The sequence below is a fragment of the Xenopus laevis genome, chromosome 7L (genome assembly GCF_017654675.1).
Source record: "Xenopus laevis strain J_2021 chromosome 7L, Xenopus_laevis_v10.1, whole genome shotgun sequence".
Classification (NCBI taxonomy): domain Eukaryota; kingdom Metazoa; phylum Chordata; class Amphibia; order Anura; family Pipidae; genus Xenopus; species Xenopus laevis.
The window spans coordinates 135,075,976-135,093,990 of record NC_054383.1 but is presented as its reverse complement, the minus strand read 5'-3'; the positions used below and the strand labels follow the sequence as shown (position 1 = coordinate 135,093,990).

The 18,015-nt window shown below is 44.2% G+C and overlaps 1 protein-coding gene across 3 annotated transcripts in view; it reads left to right on the top strand.

Moving 5' to 3' along the window:
* Positions 1–12,527, top strand: part of arhgap33.L (Rho GTPase activating protein 33 L homeolog) — a 51,825-nt gene extending 39,298 nt beyond the window's left edge. For all 3 annotated transcript variants that reach the window (XM_041569834.1, XM_041569833.1, XM_041569835.1), the window contains 6 exons: positions 4,195–4,372; positions 4,523–4,653; positions 4,732–4,800; positions 5,350–5,895; positions 6,751–7,109; positions 7,344–12,527. In XM_041569834.1, coding sequence (XP_041425768.1) covers positions 4,195–4,372; positions 4,523–4,653; positions 4,732–4,800; positions 5,350–5,895; positions 6,751–7,109; positions 7,344–8,339 — 2,279 coding nt within the window. In that variant the 3' untranslated portion in view covers positions 8,340–12,527. The remainder of the gene's footprint in view (positions 1–4,194; positions 4,373–4,522; positions 4,654–4,731; positions 4,801–5,349; positions 5,896–6,750; positions 7,110–7,343) is intronic.
* The last annotated feature ends 5,488 nt before the right edge of the window (positions 12,528–18,015 follow it).

Below are 18,015 nucleotides of genomic sequence, written 5' to 3'. Positions count from 1 at the left end.
CCTACTGTGTAATTATGGCCTCCGTGGTACCTTTGCTGCTGGCATGCACTCGCTTCCACCTTCTTCTTCTTCTGCATTTTGGTTCAGTTCAGCTGTTGCTATGTCAACTGTTGTTATTCTTTGGCTCTTTAGTTTTTCCTTGAACCCTTTCTCAAAGACTCCAAGGTTCTTGGATCAGGGATCTTCTGCTTTTCATCCCTTAAGTCTGCTGTTGGAGGGTCATAGGCAAACCACCTCTAGTTTATAATCGGACTGCAGTAACCAACATAGCATTACATATGGTACCTAGTACCGTATGGAATTTTTTCAGAATTTTTGAGGCTATACCTCTGTTTGGTCACTAGAGGACCCAGCATGCTATTAGAAATTTACTGGTGTCTATTTCCCAGCAATTTTGATACATAAACATACGGTACCTAGTAAAATGACAGTTAATTTTTTTTTTGGTCCTATATTCTTCTGTATGACGGGACCGTATCTGCACATTATATTATACTACTATGCTCTTGTTCTGCACTTTAAACCTGTGGCTGCTGCTTGCTAAGTTCACCTGCACCAATGTCATTGGTTTGGAGTTGGAATGGACCTGAATGACCCAACTGGAAGAAGATGGGTGATGGACCTTTGTCTTTAATCGCTGGCTAATCTTGCTTTTCCTCTGCTCTTCTTGTTTGCCCACTAAAATCTCTGCAAAGTGGGTCCACGTCCCTCATCATGGCTACTGCTTCTTCTCCTAATTCTTCATGGCTTGTTGCTCTTGCTTGGCTTTGGAGTTTGAAGAGCGAAGGGAAGACTTTATTTTTTCGACCTATATTTGTCCAAACTATGTTCTTCTTTGCTCCCCTCTCTCCTCTTTTCTGCCAGCAAAAGCATCCGGCTTCCGCCGATCGTCCATCATGTCCCTCAGACCTCGCCTGCTCACGCTACCCGAAGCTTGGTACCTCATCCAGAAGAGAATGTGTGAGCTCAAGAACCCGACAGATGGGGCAGGCAGCACAACACAGAAATAGTCTCTTTAGAAAAGGACAATCCAGCCTTGCCCATTGACTCGATTGAAGTCATTTTGTTCCAAACTAGAGCCTGTGATGAGAAGGATGATGTTCGGCATGATGGAACAATTCTCCTCTAACTCCAATTCCTCTCATGATTCAGGATGGGACAATTCCTCTCATGATCCAGAATGGGACAGTTCCGCTCATGATCCAGGATGGATCTGTTCCGCTCATGATCCAGGATGGGACAGTTCTTCTCATGATCCAGGATGGGACAGTTTTTCTCATGATCCAGGTTGGGACAGTTCTTCTCATGATCCAGGATGGGACAGTTCTTCTCATGATCCAGGATGGGACAGTTTTTCTCATGATCCAGGTTGGGACAGTTCTTCTCATGATCCAGGATGGGACAGTTCCGCTTATGATCTAGGATGGGACAGTTCCGCTCATGATCCAGGATGGATCAGTTCCTCTCATGATCCAGGATGGGACAGTTCCTCTCATGATCCAGGATGGGACAGTTCCTCTCATGATCCAGGATGGGACAGTTCCTCTCATGATCCAGGATGGGACAGTTCTTCTCATGATCCAGGAAGGGACAGTTCTTCTCACGATCCAGGATAGGACAGTTCATCTCATGATCTAGGATGGGACAGTTCTTCTCATGATCCAGGATGGGACAGTTCTTCTCATGATCCAGGATGGGACAGTTCTTCTCACGATTCAGGATGGGACAGTTCTTCTCATGATCCAGGATGGGACAGTTCTTCTCACGATCCAGAATGGGGCTTTTCTTCTAAACGTATGATGCCTACTTTTAATGTCTTAAAAGTAAATCTTCAGCTTTTGGTGGGGAGAGAACCATTTAAAATGCCAATAAAACCAGAAATGTGATGTCTGTCTTGTAGACAAATTGCTCCCAACAGTCATATACTGTATGTTTATGTTCAGCCTCAGGCTGATTGAGTTTAGGTAATTATATGAATTTTCCATCAGAATATTCTGTCCCTTAATGTTATCCCACTCATTCTGACCATGCTTCCCCCACGCATTCTGATTATCCTGCCACCACGCATTCTGACCTTGCTGCCATTCTATTCACACAGTCTCACCAATCTATTCCATACATGATAGCCATGCTGTCTTTGAAATTGTAGCCATTCTATCTTACGCATTATAGCCATTTTATCCCACCATCATATATGGTGCTTGCCATTCAGCTACACATTCTGCCCACTGTATCCCCCAGATCCTCTATACTCCATAAAAATGTCAAGGGAGGAGTCAGGTAGGCTTTGAGAACAGGGATAGCATTCCATATATTTTCTGAGCTCACAAAACAATTAGTGGCAGGTTTTGGGTGGTCTTAGCCCTCTTATGAGTGTTTTCTTTCTGGAGATTCATCATTGCGTGTTTTTAGTGAAAAATAATTAACTGAGGAAAAAGACAGACAAAGATAAAGCACTAATACATTATTGAGGGTGTGGCACTGGGGCTTCTTGGGTGTAACTGTCAATAATTGTGTCAAATAATTTCTCAACTGCAATTTTCCTCGCACTTCCACGTATCAGACTCAAAGTAAGTGAGTATAAGAACTTAGTCTCAGCTGCCTGCAGGGATATTTCTCTTTATAGTAGCAATTCTAGAGATAAAGTGTGCTTGGCTGAATCCTTCCTTATTGGATAGGGGGGTTCCCTCTGATAATATGCGCCTTTGCCATTGTATGTACTAAATCCTTCCCACTGATCATCAAGAACCACTGTGCTCACACACAAACCAAGGGCACACATACATGCTAGGTTCTGTCAGCCATGGACAGAGGCGGGTCTTTTACTCCCACACTGCTTCCTTTTAATCCTGCATTGTTTCCTGTCAGGTGATCAGGGTGACACACACACACAGCACACAATGGTGGCTCAGTGTGATAATGTGAAATGTAAATATTTATCTACATGCATGCTAATTTCATAAAACCGTTTGATAGATGGCTTGTAAGGATATAAATCATCTGCTGGGTAAGTTTCCTTGCAGGATGTATAGTTCCCCTTTAAGTATGGCAACGGATGCATTAGGCGCACACATTGTAATCGGTTACCCATAAGCATAGGTTAAGAAAACAGGCTATTGTTGATCTATAACTTGCTTTAGCTGGAGGCCTACAGAATAGATCCTTGACCTAAATCAGGTCTGGACTGAGAATCAAAATAGGCCCTGGCTAGTGATCTACCGACTTGCAACCGACCCGACCCGCCCTCCCACAACCCGCGGCCGCCCGCATCCAACTTCCGGGTTCCTTTGATAGACCCAAGCCGCCCGCCCCAGCGATGATGTCACAAAAGGGGCGGGGCGAGCAGGCGTAGCTATAAAGCCGGAAGCTGGCATTTGAAGGTGGCCTGCGAAGAGGAGTGTGTGGTTGGCACGAACCCGCCCGAGCTGTGGGTAAACCTGCACATCACTGGCATTTCAGGTATACAGAGGCCCAAACAGCCCCCACCAGCTCACTAAATACTGACTTTCTATGGCATCTTATAGCAGCTCCTCTGGCATTTGCCAGAACTCAAAGATTGCCAGTCCGGCAAAAATATTTAAATATCAAGGGGCCTATGTACTAACATTAGAACAGACACATGGTGCAATTTTGGATTTAAATGGCATTTTCTGTTATTTTCCAATTTAAGAGAAGCAACTTTTGGCTAAATAACTTTTCCTGTTGTTGAGTCAGCACCTAAATGACCCAATTCTGACTCCGCCATGGTGTTGACCTACTGGCCTATAAGAAACAAGACTAACTTTTTCCAAACTGCTCTCAGGATAACAGAAGTCATGCAGTTTAGGCTGATACCCGCACCGTACCAACATGTGATGGTTTAGAGATGAGGATCCTTACCCCCCCAATACAGGTTTCATATGTTACTAAAGAGGTAATGGCTTGTCTAATGTGGCCCTGCTTCTACTACACATATGTGTGATGTGTCTCTGGTCATGCCAATGTGCTCCCCGCAGGCTTTATTATCAATTTCATTTCTGTCTTTCCCAAGCCGGGCACTCAACTGCCCAACACTTGTGCCCAAACTTCTTCTGTTCTGATTTCAATCGAGATGGTCATTCTGGTGGCCTCCTGGAGAACCTGCAAAGCTTGCTTTGTCCTCACAGTGAATTCCTTGCAACATTCCCTAATGAAATCCAATATTTATTCTTGCAGGTCGTTGCGGCCCGATTAGGCCTCGCTCCCTGTTGGGTGTCTGCCCATCAGGGCGTCTTGTAAGTTTGCAGGAAGCTCAGGCACGGAGCCAGAGCCAAAGAGAAGCTGCTGAGAAGTTGGGCACAGAGAAGTCATCTCCAACCAAGGCTGAGAGGGGGCTGGAGAACAGCGAGGAAAGGTAATTATGAGTCAGGGACTTGTGTCAGAGGAGGTATTAAGAACTTTTCAAGGTATGTGGGGTACAGACCCACCAGATGAAAGCAGCCTCACCGGCCTGTGCTATCATGTATCTCCCAAAAATACCATCTTTTTGCTATCTTGCATGCAGGAAGGCTGGACGTGGCAGAAAGAAATCAGGAGGCGGCACCAGCTGGAGAACGTTCTTTGCAATTGGAAAAAACTCTTCGCACAAGAAGTCTCGTCTCGGTGGTATGGAGAACAGGGTGGTCCACCAAAGAGGTGAGACAGGGGCTTCATGGTTGTGTTTTCCACTTGTAATGACTCTTCCCTGATGATACGTCTCCTTTCTCCCAACAGTCTCAGACACGGTCACGTTGCGCTCGGCTAAAAGTGAGGAGTCTCTGTGCTCTCACACCAGTGGAACCGGTGAGCATTCTGGGGATTTGGAGGCAATGTCAATGAAAGCATGGGTGGGGTGCAGCCATCGTCGGGCAACAGTTTAAACCACATTAATTTGCTATTTTTTAACTCAGGGTAAAAAAAAGTTTTCTTCCGTCTTTCTTAAGAATCTGGTCTCAAGCACAAAGGTAACAGACAGTGACGCAGCATTTAAAGTACAGCGAACACCCTGCAGTCTCCAGACTTCCAGTAGGGGGAGCTGTGCTTCAGACTACCTGTCTCCATCCTCCCTTTGTGTGTCTCCACTTTTTTGTTTTCAGAATGCATTGTTGTATTCTATTTTTAATAATAATAATTGGGGCTAATTCAAACACAGGCGAAGATTACTTTTGGTTCTGTAAACATATCAGACAATAATCTGTTGTCTTTAAGAGGTCTAATTCAGGTAGAATAAAGGTACTGAAGATCTGATTGGTTGCTGTTGGTTACAGGGGAAAAGTCTAATTGGTTGCTATTGGTTACAAGGCTGAGCTGACTTTGTGGCACTGTGCTAGTAATGTTCTCTTGTCATTGCAGGATTGCAGAGATCCTCACGTCTCCGACGCCCCAGATCCACAAGTGAGGGTCTCACCACCCGACTGCCACATTTTCGTTCTGTGGAGAGCCTGGGGCCTTCTTCCCCTCCCCATGTGCCGTCTCCCCCAGCTTCAGCCCGGCCCCAGTCTGCCTGGATTGAGGAAGACCTTGACCTCTCCCCTCCTCTCCCTGACGCAGATGGTTTGGGCTTTGACCCTCTATCCTTTCGCCTCTCTTTCTCTGACCATGAAGAAGTCAAGTCCCCAGTTATAGTCCGGGCAGAGATAACAAGTCCAGCGGTGGCTAAAGCCCTCCCCCGAGGGGTGAGCCTGTCCCCAACAGCTGGGTGCTCCCCTTCTCCTACACACAGCCCCCCAGAGAGACTGGTTGTAGATGGGCAAAGCCAGGGGCCCCGTGGCCTGTCCCCCCCACCCCAGATGTTGTCCCTGTTGCTCCAGTCCTGCCAGCAGCATCTCAGTGATAACAGTGTGCGAGAGGTGAAAGGAAAACTGACTGGGGCCCCTGGCCAGGAAGAGCCGCACAATAGTGAGTGCAAAACCTTAGTGCCTGTGTGAGTCGCCATTTGTATTTCTCTTTTTCAAGTCCATTTACTTCTGTTATTGCTCATTTCTGTGCCTCCCTCTAGATATAAATATCTATACATCCACTCCTGTCCCCCCACTCTGTTTATCCACTCCAGTGCCCCCCACTCTGTGTATCCACTTCCCCCACTCTATGTTTTCGCTCCTGCTCCCCCAAATCTGTGTATCCGCTCCTGCTCCCCCCACTCTATGTATCCGCTTCTGTTCCCCCAAATCTGTGTATCCGCTCCTGTTCCCCCCCCACTCTATATATCCGCTCCTGCTCCCCCCACTCTATGTAGCCGCTCCTGTTCCCCCACTCTATGTATCCACTCCAGTGCCCCCACTCTGTGTATCCGCTCCTGTTCCCCCCACTCTATGTATCCGCTCCTGCTCCCCCCACTCTATGTATCCGCTCCTGTTCCCCCAAATCTGTGTATCCGCTCCTGTTCCCCCACTCTATGTATCCACTCCAGTGCCCCCCACTCTGTGTATCCACTCCTGCTCCCCCCACTCTATGTATTCGCTCCTGCTCCCCCAAATCTGTGTATCCGCTCCTGTCCCCCACTCTATGTATCCGCTCCTGCTCCCCCCACTCTATGTATCCGCTCCTGTTCCCCCAAATCTGTGTATCCGCTCCTGTTCCCCCACTCTATGTATCCACTCCTGCTCCCCCCACTCTATGTATCTGCTCCTGCTTCCCCCACTCTATGTATCCGCTCCTGTGCCCCCCACTCTGTAAAGTAATAGTAATTCTAATCAACTATCTAGTAAACATCAATTGCACTTTTTTGAACTGATCCCTGTGCCTCTTCTTCAGATGTGTCTCCCCAGCAGTCTACGCAGCCTCCTCCGATGTCTCTTTTGCGTCAGATCCCCCCACCCCCTCCTCCTAAAGATCCGGCACGGCTCATGGCTCTGAAGTTGGCAGAGAGTGCCCAGCGTGCCCTGCAGGCCTCCACATCAACCGGCACAATTCCAGCAAAGACTTCCCAGCGACCTGTGCCCATTAACCCGCCCTCCTCGGCATTCCGGCGCTCTCTGTCCATGGAGTGCAGTGAAACCACGGTGCCACGGGAGGGCATTTTGTTCTCTGATCTCCGCCCCCCTGAACTGAACACCAATGAGAAAAGCATTGGACAGCATCGGCCTTTGAAACTGCCCGCCCACAACACTCTGGTGAGCACTTCCTATAGAGTCAGACTGTCCCAGGCAGGGCTAAATCTTTTATATTGGCATTTGAGAGCACATATTATTGCTTAAATCAGTGTGAAGAGCCACACTAGTCCAAGGCAAGAGGTTAGCATTTCTGCCTAACAAATTGGCACCTCCATTGATTTCATGTTTCGTTGTCCTTTCAGCAGTATAACAGTCTCCACTTAACATAGACCTCTATGTATCTCTCTGTAACAGGCCACCAGTTCCTCTCCAGCTGATGTCAGGAAGCCCACACCTACAGGAATCCCTCCTACTCATGCTCCTCGTCTTCACACACGTTCAGGAAGCCTCCCCGTTCCTCCGAACCTTTGCCCACCCAGAGTTCGCCCTCCCCCATACCGATTCCCAGAAGATGGACCCAGGCTGCCTCATCAATGTTCAGCCCCGCCTTGGACAGAACCAGAAGGTCTGTACTATGAGATTGTCGGAGATCCTCCACATATGGCTCCTCTTAATACATCATATGGCCTAATCCAGCCACCTTGGCCTCATGGGAGCTCATCACAACCCCATCCAGGGTTTGGGAACTGGTATGGTGGAAGTCATGGTACTAATCCAGAAGTTGTGGCCTATTCACGGTGGGACAGGGGTCTCCACCCGCAGCTTCGTCCTTACATGGTTGGAGCAGGAGTCCACTATCAATATGTGAGGACACCAGAAAGTGGTTCCCATGTTCTTCCGTTGGGGAAAAGAGAGGAACCAATATACGTCAACCTTCCACTCAAGGTGGAACGAAGGGAGCAACATGATGGAACTAATGATGTTGCTGCATTGAAACCAGAGTTGCCCCAGAAACAGCACCCTACCAATCCATCTAACATGGGATATCATGAGAGTGCCAGAGGGGTAACACATACACAATGGCAAGTGAGACACCCACATTTACTTCGGAGGGAAGCGTCACTTAGCTACTTCCGCCCTCCTTCATCTCACAAAGCAATGTGGGGGACACAGCCTAAATTTCCAGAGGGTAGAGAAAACCCCATCTTTGCTTATGAGGCTTCAACAGGAGCAGGACAGAGGATGGGACATGTGCACCCTCATTGCCTACTTTCAGAGGAGGGGATGTTATATGGGAACCTGGAACAAAGAGGGGTCCAACACCGGTCAGCCACTCCAGTGGGGCCACCTGGGTTCCTCAGAGCCCCATGGACAGTTCATTCAGAGGGACAGACGCGAAGTTATTGCTGAGAAGGGTTGAGATTTTACAGGAATGAGTGAAATTGATCACTTGTAGGTCACCAAGAGTTATCCACCTCAGAAGTGGTGGATATAAGGGTAACCGGTGCTCCTCCTTATTGATAAGGGGCGCTGATGGGCTTTGTGCTCAATCAAATGGTGGTTTGGTGAGAAGCATGTACTCCGAGGCATTACAACCATCTATGTATTCCCTGTCTGGTATGCTTCCAAGAGTCTTTAACTTGCCGGGCATTAGTGGCTGCCGATTAATGGTCTAAAAATAAGATAGTGTCCTTACTAGTGGTGCTAAAATAAAATAAAAGCCAGGGGGTATTGGAATAGGCAATTACCACTATGAGACTAGAGCACTATGAATGAGACATTCACCAGGTCTGGAAATATCATCCTGACTTCCTGATCCCACCAGGAAGCTTTATTGGTCATGTCATGGCAAGTGAGGTGGGGGGTTATCCTAGTGTTGGTGCCCAGAAGGAGTACGTTGTCCACTTATGGGTGCTTCCCAGAACTTGGCTAGAGGTGCCCACCTGCACATCAGGAAAGAAATTAGAGAACAAAAATCTATAGGCAGGGATTCCCAGAAGGTCTCAGACATAAACCTTAGCGGGAAGGGGGAAAAATGCTGTTTTCCTCCAATTTGGCACCAATAATACTTGGACCCAGGGTGGTGGCCTACCATAAACTGGTCTTTGTTGGCCAATACTGTTTATAGGAAACTGGCATGCCCCGTTCTTAGAGCTCAATGTATAATCTTACCATATCATTTGGACAGAGGGCTGTGTTGCACAGCAGTAAAGAGCCTTGAGCAAGACCATGGCTTCTGCAACTGATACCCAGCACTTATATCAAACTATTATCTGGCCTTCACGCAACATAACATCCCTTTACCCCACTCCTTCTATTGCCTTTAAGTGCACTCTGTAGCTTAATGAGATTGCGCTCTTGCTATTCGGCTCTTGATGTTGAATTATTGTTCTTCAATGACATTAGGAAGAGCATTGCTGGCAGTTGGAGATGCCACTTAATGTGTCTAATTGCTCAGAGTGAAATGCAGAGACAAAACCTCAGTGGCGGCTGAAAGTCTTACATAAGAAAAAAAAATACTTGGTGCTGAAGTTAAACAGAGACAACCACTGGGCATGATTCAGCACCCGCATAAAGGGACATGCCTTAAAATTCAGAAGCAGAAGGGTTTCTTCTATGACTTTCCCAACATTAAAAGGGGAGTATGAAATTGTAGCTTATTGCAAAATCTGCCATACCGCTTCCCAGGGAGGTGCCTCATACAGTACTAAAGAAAACAACATGGCAGCTCCCGTCTGTATATATAAAAGAAGGACCGGTCTCTGCATGCAGCAAGCAAAGCACTTACACTTCTCCTTCTTCTTACTGGTCAGTAATTCCTAAAGCCTTACAGGGGGCAGTATTGGGCAGGCAGTGGCAGTTTTTGGAGGAACCATTTATGCCCCGTGCCCAAAACTGCATAGAAGGAGACACTGGAAACAGTTGAATTTGTGCAAAAGGATAGAGAATATTGGTGTTTTCACCAACCAACCCTTTTATATCATTTGTATTTAATACATAAAAGGGACTCAAAACCCACAACTCTTAAGAGAACGGCCATGGGCACCGCCTGAACCCCAGTCAGTGGCTTTTAATATGTAAAATATATTGTGTAAAGAAATAAAGGTCATTCGTATACATAGGGTGCAGTCCTGCTCATCTCAGAAATCCGTGCATTATTATATTGTGAAGGGCACATGGTCCTTTATCACAGACGCGTAATTGCCGACCACTTAGGCGAATACTGATTGCAGCTTAATAGGACTTAATGAATAAACCCATTAGTGCCAGACAGAGACGAGACGTCCACAAATCCCATTAGTTCTAAACAGTTGAACTGCAGACCCATTAACAGTATTTGGAATAAGTGCACCGAATCCCATATTCCAACCCCTGCCATGGGAGTTTTCCCCCTATACATATATTATACATATATATAGTATTTACTCAAGCCTACAGATCATAATGTAAAAAAATAATTTTTTTTTTTCTGTTTGCACAAAGTACTTCCTGTTCTACTGGCCATGACCCTTTGAGTTCCTTAAATAAAAATTACCCCTTCATTTTTGACAAGGTAGAATATAATCAATAGAGTCATAAAAAACCCATAATATGACATTTATTACTAAAAACTATGAAAAAAAAAATTAATTTCTGCTTACAGGGAATAACTTTCTGGTCTACTTAGAATTTCATTTGAAAACTCCAAAAAAAAAAAAAAAAAATACGGCAATTAAAATCATAGTTGGTATTTTATTTATTTTTTTTCAATTCCTGCAACAACGTCTGAGCAACATATTTGCTGAGACATTGTGTGAGTGGGTGGATTCAGTCTGATTGGCTGCAGTATCCAAGTGTTCAAACCTTATTAAGTACTCACAGATTGTTCCTAATTAGAAAATAGACGTGTCATTGCTGGAAAATATCATTTTCGGGTATATTGTCAGAAATTCACAGCCAGTTGAGTAGCTGTAGAAGAAGTAGGCCCTGTAGCTCCTGGGGGCCCCAGAAAGTATAGGGGCCCAGGTATAGTTGGACAGCTAAGGGGGACAAATTAATAGCACTTGTATAGCAGTTGCGTCGACACATCCCTTATAAACAAGAGAGTGAGGTTTTAGCCTTTGATTCCACCACCTTTAGAACAGATGTTTTCACATATCGGATGCAATGTGAACCCTCCGGTTTTCAGGAAATCGTTTAGCAAGACCAGTTCCGCAAGCTCGTCTTTCATCCCTGAAGCTCACAATCTGTCAGTGTCTATAAAGGCCGTGCTCCTTGTGTGTTACTGCCTGCAACACTTCATATTTTATTTCCTTTATCCTTTTTTTTTCCTTTACATAAGTTTTTGGCGTTTTGTACTTAAAGGACATGCAGCTCCAAAAAAATAAAAGTTTGTCTAATGAAAGGACGTGTAATTCTAAGTAACTTCTCAATATACATTCATTAAAAAAATCCATTTGTTTTAAAGTTATGTGTAAATATCATTGCTGTTGACAGTTGTGTGTGTTCATCCTTTTTTTACAGTCTCTTGAAACATTGTATCAAGTGCCAGCTGGTCACATGACCAGGCTGATTTCTGCTACATTGTTTCAAAGGAGTGTGAAAAGGGATGAACACGCACTGCTTTCAATGGCAATCACGTTTACAAATAACTTTATAACCAATTAACTTTTGTAATGAATGTATATTGGGAAGTTACTTAGAATTACATTTTTTGTCCATTTGTCAAAATTTTATGTTTGGGTTTACATCCCTTTAAATTGAATGGCAGTATAGGCAAACAGGCACTAATGTTTTTGTCAATCGCCTATATGGATAATCATATACCTGTAGATTGATAATTGTGACCCTGCAGGGAGTCTCAGACATCTCAACGGGGATTATGGGCTTCAGTAGCAGCTGTAAATATTGTGAATATTTGGTAATTGTAGCACATGGAATTGGAGTTTCCTGTTCCTATTGGTTTTATTCATTGTTTAAACTTAACTGTGGATGTTTTACTGTACCGTTGGCAATGTGGGTACCCAAGGGATCAGAATGCATGAGAAAGGAATACATTACTTTTAAAGGGGAACTATTCCACCAGTCTGCAGTCAGTATAATCTACTATATGACTGATAGGAACTGTAACATCAAACCAGGAACCACAAATACCACTATGGTCAAGAACTAGCTTGGTGGATGAGGCTGAACTCCCTGAGGATTCTAGGAGGATACTTGCCTTGAATTCAAGTGTAAAATAGTATAAATTCAGGGCTGGCAGACAGCACCCAAGGGACCCCCTTTCTCCACACCATGTGACACAATCCTGGTGATAACGTTTCTCATGCTGAAGTTAGCGGGAAGGCTAAACTCCAAAATCTTTCTGATGGGATTCTTGGGAAGGCAGTGGAATAGTAAAGGGAATGCAGTAATGTAAATATTGTAATTTTCTTTTATAAATTAACTCCCTTCATGCCAGAGGGGTGCACAACATGGTTTATTTATAAGGAGGTCCAGGTCCTTCTTGGTTTATTTTTGTCTTTGTACCCTCAAACTGGCTTTGTTGGTTCTGTTGGAATCTGATTAACACACATTGTGGTAACATTCTATGATGTAATAAAACGTCTTATTAAAAGATGTAATGCGCTGTGTTTATTGGTTGCTTGGGAAAGGGCCGCAAGCGATGAGAGGGGGTTAGAAGGGCAATAAGTCTATAAGCAATATCCAGGCATCCAACTGTGTGTCCCATTGTAGAAGGGGGGAGTTTATAAGTTGTATGCACCTCACACAATTACTTAGTGTATTGTCAACTTCCTGTATAATCCAACCCAGTTTCACAAGGTTTGCATAGTCACTTTTCCGTCTTTGTGGCTACTTGAGTAGACCAACCTATAGCCAGAGCATTAGAAACTTCACTTGAGTAGACCAACCTGTAGCAAAGCAAGGCATTAAAAGCATTAGAACCTACAATTTAGTAGAGCAACTGGTAGCCAAGTATAACATTGGAACTTTCACTTGAGTAGACAAACCTGTAGCCAAGAAGAGCATTAGAACCTTCCCTTGAGTAGACCAACCTGTAACCAAGCAGAGCATTAAAACTTTCACTTGAGTAGACAACCCTGTAGCCAAGTATAACATTGGAACCTTCACTTGAGTAGACCAACCTGTAGCCAAGAAGAGCATTAGAACCTTCCCTTGAGTAGACAAACCTATAGTCAGAGCATTAGAACCTTTACTTGAGTAGACTGTAGCCAAGCAGCACATTATAACTTTCACTTGAGTAGACCAACCTGTAGCCAAGTACAACATTAGAACCTTAACTTGAGTAGACCAACCTGTAGCCAAGCAGAACATTCACTTGAGTAGACCAAACTGTAGCCAATCAGAGCATTAGAACCTTTACTTGAGTGGACCAACCTGTAGCCAAGAAGAGCATTATAACATTCACTTGAGTAGACCAACCTGTAACCAAGAAGAACATTAGAACATTCACTTGAGTAGACCAACCTGTAGCCAAGTAGAACATTACACCCTTCACTTGAGTAGACCAACATGTAGCCAAGAAGAGCATTATAACATTCACTTGAGTAGACCAACCTGTAGCCAAGTAGAGCATAATAACATTCACTTGAGTAGACCAACCTGTAGCCAAGTAGAATATTAGAACCTTCACTTGAGTAGACCGATCTGTAGTCAAGAAGAGCATTATAACATTCACTTAAGTAGACCAACCTTTAGCGGAAAAGAGCATTAGAACCTGCACTTGAGTAGACCAACCTGTAACCAAGCAGAGCATTAAAACATTCACTTGAGTAGACAAACCTGTAGCCAAGTATAACATTGGAACCTTCACTTGAGTAGACCAACCTGTAGCCAAGAAGAGCATTAGAACCTTCCCTTGAGTAGACAAACCTATAGTCAGAGCATTAGAACCTTTACTTGAGTAGACCTGTAGCCAAGCAGCATATTATAACTTTCACTTGAGTAGACCAACCTGTAGCCAAGTACAACATTAGAACCTTAACTTGAGTAGAACAACCTGTAGCCAAGCAGAAAATTCACTTGAGTAGACCAAACTGTAGCCAATAAGAGCATTAGAACCTTTACTTGAGTGGACCAACCTGTAGCCAAGAAGAGCATTATAACATTCACTTGAGTAGACCAACCTGTAACCAAGAAGAACATTAGAACATTCACTTGAGTAGACCAACCTGTAGCCAAGTAGAACATTACTCCCTTCACTTGAGTAGACCAACATGTAGCCAAGAAGAGCATTATAACATTCACTTGAGTAGACCAACCTGTAGCGAAGTAGAGCATAATAACATTCACTTGAGTAGAACGATCTGTAGTCAAGTAGAATATTAGAACCTTCACTTGAGTAGACCGATCTGTAGTCAAGAAGATCATTATAACATTCACTTAAGTAGACCAACCTTTAGCGGAAAAGAGCATTAGAACCTGCACTTGAGTAGACCAACCTGTAGGCAAGTAGAGCATTAGGACCTTCACTTGAGTAGACCAACCTGTAGCCAAGCAAAGCATAACTTTCACTTGAGTAGATCAACCTGTAGCCAATCAGAGCATCAGAAAAGTAAAAGGGTAGACAATGGTTGCTCAACATGGTAGAATGTAGTCCATTAAGAGATCCGAAGACCAGTAGATCACAGCTGTTCCATTAGATCAAGCTTCTTGTTTCATCCCCAAAAGTGATCCTGGGTGGAAAGATGAACTAAGAAACATCAGTGGAGAGTGTATCTCTTTAATGTATCCTTGGCCAGGGATGCTGGGCATTGTAGTAAGAGCAAACCAACGCCTCCTCTTAGAAAAAGCGTGGCCATGTTTTTGCTTGCTTCTACATGGTGGGTACAACATGGCACCCAGGCCCCCTATTTACTAATGTACCTCAGGAGATGTCATATCACTTCTGCTCTAATGTATGGAAACTTTTATAGATCCATCTGCCGGGGTTACAACATTCCCTTTTATTTAACACGTTTTTGTAAAACAGGTTTTTCAACATTTCAGCCCTGGCTGGGAAAGGAGGGGGGGGGGTTGTTATTAAAAGCTCCTGGGCAAGTGGGAAACAGATGTGTGTGTGGGGAAAGCGAAGTCTCCGGCACAGTAAATACATGTTACTATTACAGGCGGTGCATAGAATATATAGGTGGGTGGTGCCTTCGCTGATTCAGTTATACCATGTGACACATGCGAATATCACATGACCAAATAAAGCTGGTTCAAAGCCTTAGGCAAAAGACAAAAGCTGTCGTGGTTTGTAGAGGCCCCAGTTGCCTGATTAGCCGATAACACTGCAGCCATTAATAAATAACATATTAACAACATCATAAATAGCTTCAAATGTTGCAACATGAAAACATATCCTGCTCCAACCAGATTCCCAGATGGCGCCCATATTTAAGACGGAATTAGAAAAGCCATAATGATACACTTTACTTAGATATTCCTGTATAATAGAAAAAAGTTCAATATGTTAAACCAGCATATACAGACTATGATCAAACAGGGACTGTTCCTGCTGAATTGTGCTTAGTACAGGGGATAACTATGCTGCCATAGTTTTATGGGATCTCTCTGTACAGACTATGAGCAAACTTATGGGCTGTTCCTGCTGAATTGTGCTTAGTACAGGGAATACCTATGCTGCCATAGTTTTATGGGATCTCTCTGTACAGACTATGAGCAAACTTAGGGGCTGTTCCTGCTGAATTGTGCTTAGTACAGGGAATACCTATGCTGCCATAGTTTATGGGATCTCTCTGTACAGACTATGAGCAAACTTAGGGACTGTTCCTGCTGAATTGTGCTTAGTACAGGGAATACCTATGCTGCCATAGTTTATGGGATCTCTCTGTACAGACTATGAGCAAACTTAGGGGACTGTTCCTGCTGAATTGTGCTTAGTACAGGGAATACCTATGCTGTCATAGTTTTATGGGATCTCTCTGTACAGACTATGAGCAAACTTAGGGGACCGTTCCTGCTGAATTGTGCTTAGTACAGGGAATACCTATGCTGCCATAGTTTTATGGGATCTCTCTGTACAGACTATGAGCAAAGTTAGGGACTGTTCCTGCTGAATTGTGCTTAGTACAGGGCCTAATCACCAGCTTTAAGGATCCTTTCTGTTTTCTCACTAATTCATTTACGTTATACTATTAAGAGTATTTACCAGACCCTGATTTGAGGCTACTTGTATTTATAATTAATAATTATATGTTCTGCAGAGGTCAGACCAGAACTACAGGTGTCTGTTTTTTTCTTTAACTCCAAGAACCCCTTAACTTTTATCACAATGCAGAGAGTGATATCCCGAGACAACTTGGAATCAGTTTTCTTTTTTTTATTATTATTTGTGGTTTTTGACTTATTCAACTTTTTATTCAGCAACTCTCCAGTTTGCCATCTGGTTGCTAGGATCCAAATCCCCCTAGCAACCATGCACTGCTTTGAATAAGAGACTGGAATATGAATAGGAGTAAAAAGTAGCAATAACTATAAATGTTTGGCTTTATAGAGCATTTGTGTTTCAGATGGGGTCAGTGACCCTTATTTGAAAGCTGGAAAGCGTCAAAGGAAGAAGGCAAATAATTCAAAAACTATAAAAAAAACTATAAAAAAGAAAAGAAAAATGAAGGCCAATTGAAAAGAAGCTTAGCATTAGCCTTTTAATAACATACTAAAAGTTAACGTAAAAGAGAACCACCCCTTCAAGAAAGAGCATAGGATGAGAGCTGGTCCAAAGGAACCTGGAATATTCGGTTGCTCCACCTCAATACCAGCTCTCCTTCTCCAAATACTCTACTCGGCTTCATAGCACTCCCACCTTAGTGGAATAAACATGGCTTCTCACTGGCTTTAGTTGCCCTTTAATGATGAACTTTTGGCCTGAGTGATTCATTGTAAGTGCCAAACTCCCATAATCCTCAGTTGTACACGGAGCGAGAGTTTAGCCAATCCCGTGAGGCTGTGTTTGTAATGGAGATCCCTATTGGCTCTAGGGTGTGGCCCCATGCGCAGAAACATGAGTGGAGCACAAATATAAATACATTTCCCACCCGCTGCTCTACACACGTAGCCTTAATTATTATTATATTCTATGATAAACCTGCTGATATCTGCCGATCAGAATAATTACTATGTCATTGGGAAGCAAAGTTCACCCCCCCCATGAGAGTTTCACCCTTCTCTTCTATATGAGGAACTCAAGGAATGTGGTGCAACTCCATTCTTATCAATTCCCTCCTCTACCTGTGCTGCCTGTTGTGTTACCCCAGTGAGATATTTGTAAGAACAGAATCACAGAATGGGAGGCAGGTAAACAATTTGTCGCATTGTGTCACAAAAGGGTTTTATTATCCCCAAAGCAAATAAACACTCACCCCAAATCTCCCCCTAACTGACCTTCAGACTGGGCCCCCTTAGCTCATAACAAGGTTACAGATATATAGAAACATTGGGGTAACAGTCACCCTGCTATAGTTCCAGGGGTACCCAGGGTACAAATAAGCACTCACCCCAAATCTCCCCCTAACTGACCTTCAGACTGGGCCCCCTTAGCTCATAACAAGGTTACAGATATATAGAATCATTGGGGTAACAGTCACCCTGCTATAGTTCCAAGGGTACCCAGGGTACAAATAAACACTCACCCCAAATCTCCTCCTAACTGACCTTCAGACTGGGCCCCCTTAGTTCATAACAAGGTTACAGATATATAGAAACATTGGGGTAACAGTCACCCTGCTATAGTTCCAGGGGTACCCAGGGCACAAATAAACACTCACCCCAAATCTCCCCCTAACTGACCTTCAGACTGGGCCCCCTTAGCTCATCACTTTACATGTAAGAGTTTCTGTTATAATGTGGGTGCTAAAACCACATGATATTTGGGGCCCTTGAAATGAGATGGGCAGTGGGTGTGAGTGACATTTGGGGTGCAGGAGGCTCAGTGCAGTTATACAGATACAGATACAGATTCCTACATTGTTCTCATTCCGAAACAAAAATGAGAAAGAATGTGGGAGCCGTCGGACTGGTTTGGGGGCATTTCTTAAACTTACTTTAACCCCCTCTGTGCCGTGTTGCTCTTTAAACAAATCAG